General features: G+C 44.2%; 1 protein-coding gene across 1 annotated transcript in view; it reads left to right on the top strand.

Annotated features, from left to right (window-relative positions):
• Positions 1–20501, top strand: part of LOC110493245 (A disintegrin and metalloproteinase with thrombospondin motifs 9) — a 46046-nt gene that overhangs the window by 15588 nt on the left and 9957 nt on the right. The window contains exons 15-25 of the mRNA XM_036950563.1: positions 159–276; positions 883–978; positions 5592–5758; positions 5875–6004; positions 11260–11386; positions 11511–11721; positions 11808–11975; positions 12749–12913; positions 16042–16161; positions 18811–18918; positions 19017–19184. Of these exons, the coding sequence (XP_036806458.1) occupies positions 159–276; positions 883–978; positions 5592–5758; positions 5875–6004; positions 11260–11386; positions 11511–11721; positions 11808–11975; positions 12749–12913; positions 16042–16161; positions 18811–18918; positions 19017–19184 (1578 nt within the window). The remainder of the gene's footprint in view (positions 1–158; positions 277–882; positions 979–5591; positions 5759–5874; positions 6005–11259; positions 11387–11510; positions 11722–11807; positions 11976–12748; positions 12914–16041; positions 16162–18810; positions 18919–19016; positions 19185–20501) is intronic.

Raw genomic sequence — 20501 nt, 5'->3', positions numbered from 1 at the left:
GTTTTATGTTGTTGGATATTTATCCTTTCCTGTCCTATACCCCCCCCTCTCATCATCTGCCTTCTCCTTTTCTTCCTCCTCCACTTCCTTCTCCTTTACTCCTCCACTTCCTTTTCCTCATTAACCACCTCTCCATTCTCCTTCTCATACCTGTGCAGCAAGCAGGATGTGACCATGTGTTGAATTCCAAGGCGAGGAGAGATAAGTGTGGTGTGTGTGGTGGTGACAACTCCTCGTGCAAGACCGTGGCAGGCACCTTCAACATGGTGCGCTACGGTGAGCCTAGGGCCAGTCGTGGTATTCAAACTATGTATCATCACAATGGCTGAAAAGGGTCACTGAAAGCTTTTCATTAGCCCATTATACACTACTGTTCAAAAGTTTGGGGTCACTTAGAAATGTCCTTGTTTTTGAAAGAAAAGCACATTTTTGTCCATTAAAATAACATACAATTGATCAGAAATACAGTGTAGGCATTGTTAATGTTGTAAATGACTATTGTAGCTGGAAACGGCTGATTGTTAATGGAATATCTACAGAGGCGTACAGAGTCCCATTATCAGCAACCATCACTCCCGTGTTCCAATGGCACGCTGTGTTAGCTAATCCAAGTTTATCACTTGGATACAGCCCTTAGCCGTGGTATAATGGTAATATATCACAAACCCCTGACGTGCCTTATTGCTATTATAAACTGGTTACCAACGTAGTTAGAGCAGTAAAAATAAATGTTTTGTCATACCCGTGGTATACGATCTGATATACCATGGCTGTCAGCCAATCAGCATTCAGGGCTCGAACCACCCAGTTTATATTCTCACCCACTAACTTAGTCATGTCCACTCAGAGACACTGAGTTGTCTTCTGCTTGTTGTGCTGCAGGATACAACGAAGTGGTGAGAATACCCAGTGGTGCTACAAATATTGATGTTCGTCAACACAGCTACTCAGGGAAACCAGAAGACGATAACTACCTCGGTAAGATTCAGACCCACTATCAAAACACTTTTTTAGGGTCTTGTTGGCTGTTGAATTTAAACATGTCTACCCTTCAGAGGTGTCAAAAGGTTTAGTATTCTCTTCTTGAGCAGATATGAGATGGTTCAATGGCACCAGAAGGGATGGCTGCCGTTTTACGGGATCCTAAACAATTGTGCTATTTTGTATGTTTTTTCACGTTGTTTGTAACTTATTTTGTACATAACGTTTCTGCCACTGTCTCTTATGACCAAATAGAGATTCTGGTTATCAGAACAGCGATTACTCACCTCGAACTGGACAAAGTTTTTTTCTTTAATGAGTCAGATGGGAAGGATCCAGGTGCCTGGTGAGAATTTGCCAGTGAGTGTGTAACCCGCCTCTACCCTCCATTATATTGGCTTGCAATCATTGGAGCATAAACTGGATGAGGTCTGTTCGAGGCTATCCTACCAATGGGACATTAAAAACTGTAATATCAGGCCTCCCGGGTGGCGCAGTGGTTAAGGGCGCTGTACTGCGCCACCAGAGACTCTGGTTTCGCGCCCAGGCTCTGTCGTAACCGGCCGCAACCGGGAGGTCCGTGGCGCGACGCGCAATTGGCCTAGCGTCGTCCGGGTTAGGGAGGGTTTGGCCAGTAGGGAAATCCTTGTCTCATCGCGCACCAGCGACTCCTGTGGCGGGCCGGGCGCAGTGTGCGCTAACCAAGGTTGCCAGGTGCACAGTGTTTCCTCGGACACATTGGTGCGGCTGGCTTCCGGATGGCGCTGTGTTAAGAAGCAGTGCGGCTTGGTTGGGTTGTGTATCGGAGGACGCATGACTTTCAACCTTCGTCTCTCCCGAGGCCGTACGGGAGTTGTAGCGATGAGACAAGATAGTAGCTACTAAAAAACAATTGGATACCACGAAATTGGGGAGAAAAAAGGGTAAAATTCACACAAAAAAAAAAAAAAGTAATATCTTATGTTTCATTGAGTCGTGGCTGAACGACGACACAGTTGGCTGGGCTTTCTATGCATCATTTGTCAATAACAGCTGGTGCGCAAAATCTAATACCAAATAAGTCTCACGGTTTTGCTCGCCTGAGGTAGATTACCACATGATAAACTGAAGACCACAATATTTCCCTAGATAATTTGTATCTATATTTTCCATAGCTGTCTATTTACCACCACAAACCGATGCTGACACTAAGACCACACTCAACAAGTTGTATAAGGCCATTAGCAAATAAGAAAATGCTCATCCATAGGCGGCGCTCCTAGCGGCCGGCGACTTTAATGCAGGAAAACTTAAATCCATTTACCTAAGTTCTACCAGCATGTATCATGTGCATCCAAAGAAAAAAATTCTACACTATCTTTACTGCTCACACAGAGACGCGTTCAAGCAAAAACTAAAGCAGGAATTACCAGTGACTTGCTCAATACGGAAGTGGTCAGATGAGGACAGCTTTCCTAGCACAGACAGGAATATGTTCCGGGATTCATCCGATGGCATTAAAGAGTATACCACATGAGTCACCAGCTTCATCAATATGTGTATCAATGACTTCGTCCCCACCATACGTACATACCCCAACCAGAAGCCATGGATTACAGACAACATCCGCACTGAGCTAAAGGGTAGAGCTGCCGCTTTCAAGGAGCGGGACTCTAACTCAGACACTTATAAGTTATCCCGCTTTGCCATCAAACAGGCAAAGCGTCAATACAGGACTAAGTTTGAATCTTACTACACCGGCAGGGCTTGTGAACTACTACGGACTACAAAGGGAAGCCGAGCCACGAGTTGCCCAGTGACATGAGCCTACCAGACGAGCTAAATTACTTCTATGCACGCTTCGAGACAAGCAACACTGAAGCATGCATGAGAGGACTAGTTTTTGCGGACAACTGTGTGATCACGCTCTCTGTAGCCCATGTGCGTAATAACTTTAAACAGGTCAACATTCACAAGGCCGCAGGGCCAGACGGATTACCAGGATATATGTACGCAGAGCATTCACTGATCAACTGGCAAGTGTCTTCACTGACATTTTCAACCTGTTCCTGGCTGAGTCTGTAATACCTACATGTTTCAAGCAGACCACTATAGTCCCTGTGCCCAAGAACACCAAGGTAACCTGCCCAAATGACTACTGACCTGTAGCACTCACGTCTGTAGCCATGAAGTGCTTTGAAAGACTGGGCATGGCTCACATCAACACCATCATCCAAGAAACCCTTGACCCACTCCAATTCACTTACCGCCCGAACAGATCCACAGATGACGCCTACATCAGAATGCTGTTCATTGACTACAGCTCAGCGTTCAACACCATAGTGCCCTCAAAGCTCATCACTAAGCTAAAGACAATGGGACTAAACACCTCCCTCTACAACTGGATCCTGGAATTCCTGACGGGCGCCCCCAGGGGTAAGGTTAGGCAACAACACATCTGACATGCTGATCCTCAACACGTGGGCTGCTCAGGGGCTCAGTCCCCTCCTTTACTTCCTGTTCACCCACGACTGCGTGGCCAAGCACTACTCCAACACTACCATTAAGTTTGCAGACGACACAACGGTGGTAGGCCTGATCACCGACAATGATAAGACAGCCTATAGGGAGGAGAAGGTCAGAGACCTGGCAGTGTGGTGCCAGGACAACAACCTCTCCCTCAACGTGAGAAAGATAAATGAGATGATTGTGGACTACAGGAAAAGGAGGGTCGAGCACTCTCCATTTACATCGACGGGGCTGTAGTGGAGCAGGTTGAGAGCTTCAAGATTCTTGGTGTCCATATCACCAACAAACTATCATGGTGCAAACACACCAAGAGAGTATTGAAGCAGGCACGACAATGCCTATTCCCTCTCAGCAGACTGAAAAGATTTGGTATGGGTCCTCAGATCCTCAAAAGGTTCTAAAGCTGCACAATCGAGAGCATCCTGACCGGTTGCATCACCGCCTGGTATGGCAACTGCTCGGCCTCCTTCCGCAAGGCGCTATAGAGGGTAGTGCATATGGCCCAGTACATTAATAGGGCCAAACTTCCTGCGATCCAGGACCTCTATACCAGGCGGTGTCAGAGGAAGGCCAAAAATTGTCAAATAGTCCTGCCACCCTAGTCATAGACTGTTATCTATGCTACTACACGGCAAGCTGTAAGTCTAGATCCAAAAGACTCCTTAACTGCTTCTACCCCCAAGCCATAGGACTGCTGAACAGTTAATCAAATGGCTGCCCGAACTATTTGCATTGACCTCCTGTTTTTTAACACTGCTGCTACTCACTATGTATTATCTATGCATAGTCACTTTACCCCTACCTACATGAACATATTACCTCAATTACCACGACTAACCTGTACCCCCTCACATTGACTCGGTACCGGTACCCCCTGTATATGGTTGTTATTTTATTGTGCGAGTTTCTTTTTACTTCAGTTTATTTAGTTAATATTTTCTTTATTCTTATTTTTCTTAATTATGCATTGTTGTTTAAGGCTTGTAACTAAGCATTTCATGGTAAGGTTGTAATTAGCGCATGTGACAAGTAAAATTTATTTTATTTGATTCGATTTATGATTGGTGGTGCTACTGTACAGTAGTGTTCTGCTTGTCTTCAGCTGAGAGCTTTGGAGGGCCCATTGAACCTGGCATGTGCGAGAGTTTAGGGCACACGTGCTAACGCGTTAATGATCCAGAACTCATATAGCCCTCTGTGGGCCATTTGATTCTCTCTGTGCTGCTCGTAAAGGTCACTATGCCTGTGTTTCTTTGTGTGCGTGTTTGTGTGCGTGTTTGTGTGTGTGTGTGTGTGTGTGTGTGTGTGTGTGCGTGTGTGTGTGTGTATGTGTGTGTGTGTATATGTGTGCGTGCGTGACTGTCTCTGGGGCCTTCTCTCTGTGCTGCTTGTAAAGGTCACTATGCTTGTGTTTCTTTGTGTGTGTTTGTGTGCCTGTGTGTGACTGTCTCTGCGGTTGAGCTGGGGCCTGAGGGGGAACAGGGCTTGCGGGAAGTGGGCCGTTCTCTGCGGCCACATAACTGTGATGTGTGAAATGGCGAGGAAAGTAACTCAGGAAATTAGCTCCATAATCGCATTAGTGTGAATGTGTGCAGCAGACAAACTGATGAACAGAACAGGAGGAATGAGATTCCTCCAGGAGGAATGCAGGATTATTTTACCCCAATTAGGTTTATCTGTTCTCTGTTGCAGGCCTTGCTGTAAATGAAAACATCAGCTGTTTTGCTGCTCTTTTTTTATCACTGAGTTAAGTGAGAGTTTGTTTACAGTTGACCGACTCTCAGTGTAGCCAACTCTACAGTATGTGCATGTAAACACTCAGCCAACTCTACAGTATCTCCATGTAAACACTCAGCCAACTTTATAGTATGTCCATGCAGAGTATCCAACTCTACAGTATGTCCATGCAGAGTATCCAACTCTACAGTATGTCCATGTAAACACTCTGTTTGATTTCCTCAACAAAAGGAAAAATGACTTTACAGTAGCTGAGCTCATCAAAGACACTTGTGGTTTCTTACCCTGTCCCATACTGTACTTTCAGACTCCTATGCCATCCTTTTTATTCATGTCAGTGTCACCTAATCTCTCTTTATGTGCAGCTGTTTCAAACATCAGAGGGGAGTATCTGCTCAATGGAGAGTTTGTGGTTAGCATGTTTAAAAGGGAAATCAAACTGGGCAACACCATTATCGAGTACAGCGGATCTGACCACATCATTGAGAGAATCAATTGCACTGACCGCATCGAAGAGGAGATCATTGTCCAGGTAACAATTCCTTACCTGACTGTTGAGAAGGTGACACAGTAAAATGGTTACGATGCAAATGGAACAGTGGAACTGTACATATTGTTCTCTTCCTCTGCCCCCCTCTCACTCCGCAGGTGCTTTCTGTAGGTAACTTGTACAACCCAGACGTCAGGTACTCCTATAACATCCCCATCGAGGATAAACCCCAGCAGTTCATCTGGGACGCCTACGGGCCCTGGCAGGAGTGCAGCAGGCCCTGCCAAGGTGAGGGCTGGGGGAGGGATGTGAAGGGAACGGAGAAGAGGGGGTGTAGGGGTTAGGGGGGTAAAGAGAAGATAGTAGAGGAGTGTGGAAAAGGAGGTGTGGGGGGAGGTGTAAGGTCGGGGGAGAGAGGAGTTGTTGTATCTGACCACCATGAAGTCCTCTTGTCTATAGTCACCAACACGAAAAAAGCTCCTGCAACCAAGGGTTTTATAGAAAGTTGAAAAGTAGACATTTCTTTTTAAATTGTGTAGAATAGTGGACCCTACAGTCTTGTCAGGGTGTGTGAAGCATCAGGAGGCAGATGGAATTCAGGTGCAAAATTGTGGTATTTATTAACAGGTGCAGAAGGTGAGCTGGATCTATGACAAGATGTTGACGGACTCTGACTTATATAGATAAACTAAATGGCCAATATACTGAAGCTTCAATTAGCTTCTAAGACAGAGCACCTTTAAACTACGCAGAGCTCCTATAACTTTGACAAAGCATCAATGATTGCACACAGCTGAGTTTAGTAGGCCTAGACTAGAGCATTGGATAACATGTCACTCCAGCCTATGCTCTCCTGAAAATGGATACATGAAGCGCAACCCGTAACACTGAGGTAATACAAAATGCACCTACAGGTATTTCATCAATTATTATTAGCCTAGTAATTCCCTTTACAATTAATACTTCTCAATAGTTGTCTTATCAATGACCAATCCATGATATATTTAAACATTTCAGGACAAATACTTAATTACTGTCATAGGCGTGTGTATAGGTGGCAAGGAAGTCAGGCGCAAGAGTATTTATCTTGGTAAAATGGAGTAGTTTAATGACGTAAAAAACATAACTCCAAAACCATGAAAAAATACACAAAACAAAGTGGGTACGAGGACCCGACGCGCACCAATACAAACAACACGAAAATAATAACAAACCATCTCTGACAAAGACATGAGGGGAAACAGAGGGTTAAATACATAACAGGTAATGAATGGGATTGGAACCAGGTGTGTAGGAAGACGAGACAAAACCAATGGAAAATGAAAAATGGATCAATGATGGCTAGAAGACTGGTGACGGCGACCACCGAGCACCGCCCGAACAAGGAGAGGCATCGACTTCGGCAGAAGTCGTAACAATTATATTAACATTAAACTAATATACTGTAGATAGGCTATTATTAGGAAAATACCCCTCGACATAAAAGATTTGGAAAATCATAATTGTGTTTCCTTGATTCCTCGGGTGCTCTCTCCCCGCTGCCTCCTCAAAACACATTGGATGAGGTGTTCAGAGGTCCCAGGGGAATCAAGGAAATGCTATTGAGAGTCTCCCATTGTAATTACTTGGCGCATGTGAGCGGCCGACGCACTCTCTCCAAATCAGTAAGCTCAGTACAGCTCAGGGATACAAATGGAACTTAACGTCTTAATTAATAAACAATGTTAAACATTTCTACTCGTATGTGCGGTTGCAAAGCTAGCGGTAATTTACCAAGGTTACTGGAATCTTCAGTAAGATTCTTTGGTAATTTATGCTTGAATAACTTTTTTAAATATATATATATATATTTATATATATATATATTTTATTTAAATATATCTGTTTCCATATTGTCCATGAGTTTCTAGTAGATAGAACATATGGTTTAAGAGAAAATAGCGTACTTAATGAAAATAGCATCTGATCAATAATGTGATTATTTTCAATTAACAGCAAATCTTCAACTATTGAACTACCAACAGTTTTTATTTTTAAATATAAAGAACGTTTCATGCTGAACTAAGTTGATGGTTTATATTTAGGATAATGATTACAGCTTTGTCCTATTAAATCATCCTATTAAATGAGGTCATATATTTTACATTAAGCATCTCCAATTCAAAGTTAAATCTAGAACCGGCTATTTCGCAACAAAGCCTCCTTCACTCAAGCTGCCAAACATACCCTCGTAAAACGGACTATCCTACCGAACTTTGACTTCGGCGATGTCATTTACAAAATAGCCTCCAACACTCTACTCAGAAAATTGGATGCAGTCTATCACAGTGCCATATACTACCCACCACTGCAACCTGTATGCTTTTGTTGGCTGGTCCTTGCTACATATTCGTTGCCAAACCCACTGGCTCCAGGTCATCTATAAGTCTTTGCTAGGTATAGCTCTGCCTTATCTCAGATCGCTGGTCACCATAGCAACACCCACCTGTAGCACGCATCCCCAAAGCCAATTACTCTTTGGCCGCCTTTCCTTCCAGTTCTCTGCTGCCAATGACTGGAATGAATTGCAAAAATCACTGAAGTTGGAGACTTATATCAGCTGTCAGAGCAGCTTACCGATCACTGCAGCTGTACACAGCCCATCTTTAAATAGCCCATCCAACCAACTACCTACCTCATCCCCATATTTGTTTTTGCTTTTCTTCTCTTTTGCACACCAGTATTTCTACTTGCACATCCTCATCTACACATATATCACTCCAGTGTAAATTGCTAAATTGTAATTACTTCGCCACTATTGGCCTATTTATTGCCTTACCTCCTTACTTCATTTGCACACACTGTTTACAGATTTTTCTATTGTGTTATTGACTGCACGTTTGTTAATCCAATGTGTAACTCTGTGTTGTTGTTTTAGTCGCACTGCTTTGCTTTATCTTGTCCAGGTCGCAGTTGTAAATGAGAACTTGTTCTCAACTGGCCTACCTGGTTAAATAATTGTGAAATATATATATAGTTTTTTTTAAATGTGATAAGGCCACACAGAGGGCCAGAGATTTTTACAGACACTTCTGATAATATGAAGTACCCAAAAGGGCCACTAGATGTATTGTGATCGATTACATAAAATCCTTCAAAGATACCAAAATTCTAGTAGTTTACTGGTAAACTTATAAAGTTTCAGTAATATACCCTCCCTTTGCAACCCTATTAGCTTTTCTATAACAATGGTGTGACATCTTTAGCGATAGAAATTTGCTTGTTAAATGTTAGCAACACTAACAACCATTAGCAAACATTTACAGTTTGGCGCTAAAAGTTTGGCGCTAAAATAGCCAAGTACCTTAACTCCTCCACAGAGTTGAGTGCAGACTTGCCCAGTCATAGACGCTAACTACTCTAATTATCACAGGTAGTCAGTCGCCTCTGTCTTCCGTCTGTTTTCTGTAAACAAGCGCTGTAACATGGAAATATGGCCTTGTAGGAACACTAAGCTTATAAACGGATTTGATTTTGATTTGATTTGATAAACGTGTGTGGTAGTTTAACCTTTTTTTGTATTATTATTTCTTGCTGATATGAATTATACGTTCCTTATGTTTTCAAAACCGTACCACAAGCAATGCGTTTTAACTCTCCCTTCCAAAAAAGTCCTACAGGAATCCTGTACAAAAAATTATGCAGGAATCCTGCAGGATATATATCCATTTTCCTGTAGGACAACCTGCTGGATCCCTTCCTCATCCTTCAGAGAATTTAACTAGTAGACAACTGGAACTAATGGAGTTGCAAATGAGACAAAGAATCAGAAACAGATTAATTAGTAAATATATTGTTTTCTCATGCACTGACCAACTCTGTGGTGTGGTGGCCTTCTGCTAAACTGTTAGATTTACAGGGCAAATAATTATAGTGTGTGTGTTTTCTGTGCTCCCTGTAGTCTAAGCTGTAAGGGAAAAGAAGAGAACCCACATGGTGGAAGTGGGGAAACTATCCAAGCAAGCTACAAGTAAAACAGAGAGAAAGTGATGTTAAAAGTATTCATTTCTATTTAAATCAAACTGTTTGTTTATTCAATTGTGACCTTATTATTTCAGTGAAAATAATGTGATATTTCATAGATAAACAATGTTTTAAACCCCTCTTTACTATTTAAATGCAATCACGTCCTTATTTATGACAGGTCATGTGACTTGGTTACCGTCTTCAAATGCTTGCCAAGGAGCCAGTAGCCTAGTCATTCAAAAATTTTATCTAGCACCATCCTTTTCAAAACACTTAAAAGTTATAGCCTATCTTGTGACAACAGTACTAAAGAGACATAGCAAGAGGGATATCAAACCTCATTTGTCACTTTCCATGGAAACAAAAGTTTCAAATGTTTTTTTGTCAAAGCTAGCTAGCTAGCAGCCAGTGGTAGAGAACATGTTAGCTAAGCTAGCTAACTTATTTATACAAAATGTTATACAAACACAACACATTAAAAACGAACTACGCCACCCCCTAACATGTTCATATAGACATTTGTTGTAGTTTTAGTATGTTTCTCTGACCCCTTACCTGTCAACATTTGTTTTAATATTAGCAGCTAAACTGCCTGGCAGCCATTTCCTCAACTTCCAACTGTCAACTGTTGCTATGGTGACCAATATGTCACATAACTGTTCATCTTCTTGTTGTAAATTGTAAAGGAGAGTTAAAAACATATTTTTGGAATAGAAAACTAGCTGGCTATATACATCTGCACCACGTCCACATACATTTTATCTCCTCCTTCAGCAGTTTGCCTTATCCTGCAGGAATTTCAAAATCTGGCAGGTTTTGATCCTGCAGGATACCTGCAGGAATGTACTACATGATTCCTGTAGGACACCTGCACAATTACTTCACAAAGGGTCAAATTCCGGCAGGAGTCCTGTATAACTTTTTTTGTAAGGGTTAAGAGCAAGCGTCGGGGCTCTTAACAAGCCCCCCCAGCAAGACGATACAATCGTCAATAGGCGCTAAATGTAGTTAGCGTCTATGAATTGGCTAGTAGTTGCCAGTGCTAAAAATGACAATAATTTTACATGTAAATATGCAATGGAGTGAAAGGTCGACGTCACAGGCGCTCTTCAGTGGCAAAGTCACAAATTGCTAAAGAGAATAAGGGCTGAAGATGTAGTGTCTTTCTTCACTAACACATTTCTATTTATCCATGTAGATTTACTGGCAGTTTTACTGATTTACTGCTCTTAATGTTTGGTTATAAAAATTGAGAACAGAAGGTATAGGTGGAGGATCCAGCTTTAAGAGCAAGGTTTCTTGGAACGCTTTTTGAAATAAGAACGATTTTACAATGATTTAAACCATGGACGTCACACCTGTCTCTTCGAGGAACACACTCCTGCTGGTTTTCATTCTTGCCTTTTGACGTGTCTGATTTAGACTCCAAAGAATCCAAGCGTGCATGGACTTTCTAGCCAATCGATTCAATCCCAGGGAGAAACCAAAAGCAACAGGACCATGACCAAGGAACTAAACCTTCTCTCACACCCCATCAGGAGAGCGTAAGAGGAAGATCCTGTGTAGTAGAGAGTCGGACCGTGTGGTGGTCTCAGACCAGAGGTGCCATGGGGCTGCCAGACCAGCCATGGTAACAGAACCCTGCAACGCAGACTGTGAAATCAGGTACTGCCTAAACCACTCTCCTTCTGTCCATATCACATATTCTTCATCACTATCAGTCTTTATATATGCGATCTGTATGTTTCCTGTCAGCGTCTCTCACCTCTGACCTTTCCTGTCTGTGCAGGTGGCATGTAGCGCGGAAGAGTGAGTGTACAGTCCCATGTGGAGTGGGATATCGTACACTGGAGATCTACTGCGCCAAACTCAGCCGTACCGATGGAAAGACCCAGAAGGTGGACGAGCGTTACTGCAGCAGTCAACGTAAACCTGAGGACAAGGAGAGTTGCCATGGAGACTGTAACCCGGCCGGTTGGGAGTACTCCTCTTGGTCAGAGGTGAGACCACCTGTTTTTGGGTGGGCTAAGAAAAAGAGAAGGCAAAACAGAAGGACAAAGGTTTAATACGTGTGCGTGTGTTTCAGTGCTCCAAAAGCTGTGGCGGAGGGTCCCGGCGTCGTGCAGCCGTGTGTGGGAAGTCCTCTGAGGCAGAAAGTGATGAGAGTAAGTGCAGCCAGAGAGACAAGCTGACCACCGCCCAGAACTGCAATGAGTTCCTATGTCCCTCGTGGAAGACCGGAGACTGGTCTGAGGTCAGTTCCATGGAGAATGTTTGGACTACGCTTTGCAAATGTTCATTATCATTTGAAATTAATTGAGGAATTTAGAAATTTAGAACCCAGATGGCCTTTTTATGCTACATCTAGTTTGTTGTTAAAGATGTAAAAATTACAGAGAGCCTGTGAAGTGGGTCAAATATCAAATCCAAATGTTGATAGTTAGTGTCCTTGTTATATCTTGTCATGTACAGTGCAGTATGTGGTGCAATAACTAGTTTTATTGCAATAAAGCCTAGTTTTCACATTCTGTCCAAGCAGCTCAAAAGGCTATGTGTCACATTCCGCAAATGTTTTATATTATAAACTGGGTAGTTTGAGTCCTGGATGCTGATTGGCTGAAGGCTATGGTACAGTATATCAGACAATATACCATGGGTATGACATAAAGTGACTTGTTTACTGTTCTAATTACATTGGTAACCAGTTTATAATAGCAGTAAGGTACCTCTTGCAGTATAAGGCCAATATACCACAGCTAAAGGCTGTACCCAGGCACTCAGCATTGCGTCGTGCTTAATAACAGCCTTTAGCCGTGGTATATTGGCCATATACTACACACCTTGGGCCTTATTGCTTAAATATCCCAAACAAACACATACTGTACACACATAGCTAACCTACTGTACATGTCAAAGCTACTGTTAACTGCACACACACTGTTGTCCTCATTTTCTGAGCGTACCCTCCAGAGGCTTTATGCTATGTGTGCCCATGTTTCTCATTGTGCCTGTTGACTGTTGTTGCAGTGCCCGGTGACGTGTGGGAAAGGGTACAAGCACCGGCAGACATGGTGCCAGTTTGCGGAGGACCGACGGGACGACCGCTTCTGTGACTCTGCGTCCAAGCCTGAGTCGGTCCAGACGTGTCAGCAGCAGGACTGTGCCTCGTGGCAGGTCGGACCTTGGGGCCAGGTGAGGCACACCTGTTGACAAACCGTACAGTGACATGTGTATGAGAGTGGTGACATAGCTTTGTGCCAGGTAATATTATGATGTTTGACAGGTGGGACACACTGTGTTCCAGGCAACATCTGTGGCTTACCCTCTGTTCCTCAAACACTGTAGTGTTGTGTCTTGCAACAGCTAATGATTATGTATTTGTGTTTATTATGGATCCCCCTTGGCAGCAGCTACTCTTCCTGGGGTCCAAAACATTAAGGCACTTACATCACACATACAACAAAATATAAAACAGTACATCATTTAACATTATTGCACCATTACATATCTACAATACAAATGGTATAATACCACCATACAACAATATTATAATGTACGTGTGTGTAGAGTGCGTGTGCCTGTGTGTGTGTGCGTATGAGTGTGTCTGTACCTGTGTGTGTGTGTGTGTCTCTTCGCAGTCCCCGCTGTTCCATAAGGTGTATTTTTATCTGTTTTGAAATCAGATTCTACTGCTTGCATCAGTTACTTGATGTGGAATAGAGTTCCATATAGTCATGGCTCTATGTACAGTTCCTTGCGGAAGCATTCGGCCCCCTTGAACTTTGCGACCTTTTGCCACATTTCAGGCTTCAAACATAAAGATATAAAACTGTATTTTTTTGTGAAGAATCAACAACAAGTGGGACACAATCATGAAGTGGAACGACATTTATTGGATATTTCAAACTTTTTTAACATATCAAAAACTGAAAAATTGGGCGTGCAGAATTATTCAGCCCCCTTAAGTTAATACTTTGTAGCGCCACCTTTTGCTGCGATTACAGCTGTAAGTCGCTTGGGGTATGTCTCTATCAGTTTTGCACATCGAGAGACTGACATTTTTTCCCATTCCTCCTTGCAAAACAGCTCGAGCTCAGTGAGGTTGGATGGAGAGCATTTGTGAACAGCAGTTTTCAGATTCTCGATTGGATTCAGGTCTGGACTTTGACTTGGCCATTCTAACACCTGGATATGTTTATTTTTGAACCATTCCATTGTAGATTTTGCTTTATGTTTTGGATCATTGTCTTGTTGGAAGACAAATCTCCATCCCAGTCTTAGTTCTTTTGCAGACTCCATCAGGTTTTCTTCCAGAATGGTCCTGTATTTGGCTCCATCCATCTTCCCATCAATTTTAACCATCTTCCCTGTCCCTGCTGAAGAAAAGCAGGCCCAAACCATGATGCTGCCACCACCATGTTTGACAGTGGGGATGGTGTGTTCAGGGTGATGAGCTGTGTTGCTTTTACGCCAAACATAACGTTTTGCATTGTTGCCAAAAAGTTCAATTTTGGTTTCATCTGACCAGAGCACCTTCTTCCACATGTTTGGTGTGTCTCCCAGGTGGCTTGTGGCAAACTTTAAACAACACTTTTTATGGATATCTTTAAGAAATGGCTTTCTTCTTGCCACTCTTCCATAAAGGCCAGATTTGTGCAATATACAACTGATTGTTGTCCTATGGACAGAGTCTCCCACCTCAGCTGTAGATCTCTGCAGTTCATCCAGAGTGATCATGGGCCTCTTGGCTGCATCTCTGATCAGTCTTCTCCTTGTATGAGCTGAAAGTTTAGAGGGACGGCCAGGTCTTGGTAGATTTGCAGTGGTCTGATACTCCTTCCATTTCAATATTATCGCTTGCACAGTGCTCCTTGGGATGTTTAAAGCTTGGGAAATCTTTTTGTATCCAAATCCGGCTTTAAACTTCTTCACAACAGTATCTCGGACCTGCCTGGTGTGTTCCTTGTTCTTCATGATGCTCTTTGCGCTTTTAAAGGACCTCTGAGGCTATCACAGTGCAGGTGCATTTATAGGGAGACTTGATTACACACAGGTGGATTGTATTTATCATCATTAGTCATTTAGGTCAACATTGGATCATTCAGAGATCCTCACTAAACTTCTGGAGAGAGTTTGCTGCACTGAAAGTAAAGGGGCTGAATAATTTTGCACACCCAATTTTTCAGTTTTTGATTTGTTAAAAAAGTTTGAAATATCCAATAAATGTCGTTCCACTTCATGATTGTGTTCCACTTGTTGTTGATTATTCACAAAAAAATACAGTTTTATATCTTTATGTTTGAAGCCTGAAATGTGGCAAAAGGTCGCAAAGTTCAAGGGGGCCGAATGCTTTCGCAAGGCACTGTAGTACTGTGCACCTCCCATAGTCTGTTCTGGACTTGGGGATTGTGAAGAGATCTCTGGTGGCATGTCTTGTGAACTTATTGTGTTATTCCAAATGTGTCCACCTGTTTAAAATCCAACTGTCATAGAATATGACCAAATGGAACAGCTATTTATACTACTGTATCTATCATAATAAGCCCATTTTGCTTCAGAGTTTTAGTTATGTGGAATGCTATACTATGCTTTCTCCAGATGTAGAGCATTGACAGAAGAAAAATAATCTAATCCACTCATTTAGTCTATCCCCCATTCACATACCAAAATAAGCACACAAAATCTGCACACAATTGTTATGCTTGCTAAAGCATAATCAGTGTAGATCTCAGAGGATGGAAAACAGCTGCTTTGTAGCAAGCTCTAGTCTAGGAAGGTATTGCAACATTTTGCAAATCTAAAATATGCACTTATAAATCAGCTTGTGGGTGCAAACTGCCTGTAAACCTGAATGTGTGATGGAGATTAGGTGTTCCTATACCATGGAATTGGCCAAAACAGAAAATATAAAACTATATATATATATATATAAAACTTCAGTTCCTCACAATAAAATTACAGCACTTAATAAAGATTGTTTAAAGTTGCTGCCACACAAGTTTGACCTCGTTTCATTGGAGTCAGTGAGGTAGAAAAGAGTGTGGTGTGTCTACCCACTGATTTGGATACAGTGGGAAAAAGCAATGGAAAGTAGATGAATTACTCATGCATTGTGGTCATGAAGGCTGTCATCTGCTGGGACTAGTCTGACCAGGCTCAAAGGGAGTGCACTTTTTCCCCTCCAGTTAGTCATTTTTGGAAGATTTGCTATGTTGGCTTTTTGTTGTCCCTCTGACTTTTTCTCTGTCCCTTTAAAAAAAATGTTTCTCTCTCTTCCTTTATATCGCTCTTTTCTCTTGTTCTCTCTTTGGTGAACACAGTGCACTACCTCGTGTGGACCAGGCTACCAGATGCGAGCAGTGAAGTGCGTTGTGGGGTCATATGGGTCTGTCATGGACGACACTGAATGTAACGCGGCCACACGGCCCACTGACACTCAGGTAAGGACACAGTCCACTAAGATCCATCTCAACATCTCTATACGTTCCCAATCTCCTCTGCACAGATCTGGAGAATTAACATGGGATGAGTGAAAGCAGTTTTGTGGATGCTTTGGCTACAGCCCTTGTATACTACTCAGTTTTCAAGTGACATTTGTGAGAATGTAGTGCGTTCTACATGCAATTTTCTCAGTATTAGACCACCCAGGGCTTGATTTGTCAGACTCAGTAGAACACACAAACACCCTTATCCATTCCTGACACAGTACTTAAATGCTTAGTTGTGAGCTGACCATGTGACTTTCCCCTTCCCCTGCATTTGTAGAATGGTGTTACATTTTATAGTGAGGAAAAGGGGTTTTCCTGTGCAGGCTGCGACACAGGTACAGTCAATGACACACTGTGACCCAGTCCATTATCACCTGGACTCAATGAAGCCTTGTTGTCTAAAGGGGGGTAAGTTGGGGGCTGTGCCAGGCCGCTTTTACCCCCAGACGGAGACACAGAGCTGGGATTGTCTCCCCCCAGCCGTCCGCCTCCTTACCAAGCATGAAGGACCAGGAGAAAAGGGCCTTTCCACGGCAGGGGGCGCACAAAAGCTCCTGTCAGGGAGCAGGGGGGTTCTGGGGGTGGGTGATGGAGGGGGAGGGGGAACTGGCTCTAACCCCAGAAACACAGCCATGGGGCAGGGCTGGTGATGGTGCAAAACATTCCTGGATTATTCTTAGAAACTGTCCTCACCTTGGTTATTATGTAAGTCACACCTACAGTCTGCCAGGGGTATCGTTTGTCTGTCAAGAGTCTTGTACTGTAGTGTAATAGTGTAGTTTCCCACCTTAATGTCCATATGTTAACGGTCTTGTACTGTAGTTTATACCATGGCATTGTTGAATACTCGTTTCCGATTGACTTGAAGGGCATTCTAGAGCGTGCATTATTTCCATATAACACACGGTATATTTGCACGGTAGAATTCAATGACTATAGTTAATTCACACTGTGTTTGAGCTGCTTTTAAAAGTAAAAGTCAAATAGTATTTTTTTTAGCATTGTTGAATTCGATGTTCATAATAACAAGCTAGGGTGAATAGTTTGGTTAGCTGAAGTAGCAAGTCTGTTTGTTTGGTTACCAAGGCAACTACTGTCTCTATCTAGTAAACTTGCTAGCTACTTCAGTGGATGTTGAACTCATAAAAGTGATACTCAACTTGTGGCTCTATGCGTTCTATGGAAAATAATGAACAACATGGAATGTGTGTAGGCTGGTTCTCTCCTCCTTATGTGAACCTATCTGAAAAACCTCTTCAGTAAAACAATTCCTGCTGTGTCGAAAATAACCAACACAAACAGTGAACATAAACTCACATTCATACAATTGCTGACTAATCGTCACACATTTCATGAACCTCTACTTTTATGGACCTCTCCCCATGCATCAGTTTAGTTTATTAGGGCTTGTTTCTTTCTCTCTCCACGCTAATAGTTGGAAGGCAGAATGGTCTGTTTTCCTGGGGCATGGGGTGGGCAGGTCAGGGTGGGGTGTGGAGTGGTGGGCTGGGCTGGGCCATAAACGCAGACTGAGACTCCGGTCCCAGGGAGGCCCCGGCCTTAATTCCCGACTCAGCCGTCAGGCCCAGTGACCCTGAATCAGTCACTTCACCTCCCTGTGATTCCAGTCAGTCATCCGTGAAGTCGGCTCCGAGACCGCCCACCCGAAACTACTGCATGGCTGGAAAAGGGGGACAGAGAAAAGAATGGAGCTTATCTTTACCTGAGTTGACCAACGAGATGGAGAAAACCAAAAAATACACAACAACGACTTAACACTTGCTTCCTACACACCTACCCACAGACGTGTACACAACGTACATCAACACACACCCACAGTGTCATAGACAGGTCTTGGCTGCCTTTAGAACCAGAGTACCTTCTCATAATTCATCTCCTTTGTTCTTTCTCTTCTTCTTCTCCCACCACCTTCACAACCATTCACTGCATGTTTTACGGTGTATTTTACAGTGTGAGGCTGTGGAGGTTGTGTTCCCCCTCACTTTCTGCCTGCCTGCCTGACTGGCTGGCTGCCAGGGTCCTGTTTGTTTCCACCCAGAGGACTCAGAGTGTGGAATGTGGAGCCCTCTATGGCCCTGCTAAACCTGAGTTAGGCCCCTCTCTGCTCACCTCAGAATTCTGGGTTCAAAGGTCATGAGAGGGCACTGGGAAATAGAGCAGGGCGGAAGGTGAGAAAGGAGCCCAGTGTTGGCATTGGAGACTGGGATACCACTCCACTGTGACACGTTATGACAGGCGTCAGGTTATTCAGAAGGTTGGCCTCATGTGGAGGGGCTCAACGTTGTGTGTTTCTGGGATCTGTCAGAGTAACACTGTTACTTTTAGTCTGGTGAGTACCCTTCTGTCAGAGTAACACTGTTACTTTTAGTCTGGTGAGTACCCTTCTGTCAGAGTAACACTATTACTTTTAGTCTGGTGAGTGCCCTTCTGTCAGAGTAACACTGTTACTTTTAGTCTGGTGAGTACCCTTCTGTCAGAGCTGTCTAGGTTGTGTCCAGTAAGTACATGAAAGTGTAGTACTGTGTGGTGTGTTTCTGTCAGTGTAATTGGTTTGATGGATGTGTCTGTTTGTCCCTGTAGGATTGTGAACTGGCCCAGTGTCCTGTCAGCCACCCAGTTCCCCCTGGGACCAAAGTCCCCTCACACCTTTCACACAAAACCCAGTGGAGGTTCGGTTCTTGGACACAGGTTGGTTTTATTGGTTGCACTACCACTCACTGTAGCAATTAAATACTGTGTGTGTGTGTTGCACTGTACTGTACTGATTTCTTCCTTCTTCACCACAGTGTAGCGCCACCTGCGGCAAAGGGACCCGGATGCGCTACGTTAGTTGCCGTGACATCCAGGGTGGGGTTGCAGAGGATTCAGCCTGCTCCCAACTGGTCAAGCCCCCGGCCAGCGACGGGTGCATTGTAGTGCACTGCGGACAGTGGAAGGTCCTAGAATGGACATCAGTAAGTAACTACTGTCTTTCAATCAACCACCATGTTAAATGCATATACTGTGTACACGTAAAATTAATTAAATTAATATTTGACATTACTAGAGGGTCTTGTGGCTACGGTGTTTTCCTCCATTGCTAAAGTCTTTAACCTTTGTGAACAGTTCTTCTAGAGGGAGATCTGGGAAATCTGTCTACCATTATACGCTCTCTCTGCACTGTTCATTAACTTGTATTTCTAGCCAGCTCAGTGGCCTATAATATCTGAAGTTTATTTAGCTGTGTTTTGTGCTTTTCAGACCACAATTCATAATGACTTTGTGTGATTGGGTGTTTCTCTGGTCCAAGGGGAGGAGGTGATAAAATAGGCTCAGGGGTGTTTGGAAGGTTGGCAGGGAGATGGAAGAAGGCGTGAGGGGTGGAGGGAGGCGTGAGGGGTGGATGGGAGGCGTGAGGGATGAAGGGAGGCGTGAGGGGTGGAGGGAGGCGTGAGGGGTGGAGGGAGGCGTGAGGGGTGGAAGGAGGCGTGAGGGGTGAATGGGAGGCGTGAGGGATGGAGGAAGGTGTGAGGGGTGGAGGGAGGGGTGGATGGGAGGCGTGAGAGATGGAGGGAGGCGTGAGGGGTGGAGGGAGGCGTGAGGGATGGAGGGAGGCGTGAGGGGTGGCGGGAGGTGTGAGGGGTGGAGGGAGGTGTGAGGGGTGGATGGGAGGCGTGAGGGATGGAGGGAGGCGTGAGGGGTGGAGGGAGGCGTAAGGGGTGGATGGGAGGCGTAAGGGGTGGATGGGAGGCGTGAGGGGTGGAGGGAGACGTGAGGGATGGAGAGAGGGGTGGAGGGAGGTGTGAGGGGTGGAGACTTGAGGGGTGGAGGGAGGCGTTAGGGATGGAGGGAGGCATGAAGGATGGACTGAGGCGAGAGGGAGCCGTGAAGGAGGCATGAAGGATGGAATGAGGCGTGAGGGAGGCATGAAAGATGGAATTAGGTGTGAGGGATGGAGGTAGGTAGGCATGGGGCTGGAGGTAGGCGTGAGGGATGGAAGGAGGCGTGAGGGATGGAAGGAGGCGTGAGGGATGGAAGGAGGTGTTAGGGATAGAGGGAGGCGTAAGGGATGGAGGTGTGAGGGGTGGAGGTGTGAGGGATGAAGGGAGGTGTTAGGGATGGAATGAGGCGTGAGGGAGGCGTGAGGAATGCATGAAGGATGGAATGAGGTGTGAGGGATAGAGGTAAGCATGGGGCTGGAGGTAGGCGTGAGGGATGGAGGGAAGTGTGAGGGATAGAGGGAGGGTTGAGTGACGGGCTGTGGAGAGGGGCTAGGATCCTTGTGGTTTACA

This window comes from Oncorhynchus mykiss, chromosome 17 (genome assembly GCF_013265735.2).
Source record: "Oncorhynchus mykiss isolate Arlee chromosome 17, USDA_OmykA_1.1, whole genome shotgun sequence".
Taxonomy (NCBI): domain Eukaryota; kingdom Metazoa; phylum Chordata; class Actinopteri; order Salmoniformes; family Salmonidae; genus Oncorhynchus; species Oncorhynchus mykiss.
This window is presented reverse-complemented; position numbering and strand designations above follow the sequence as displayed.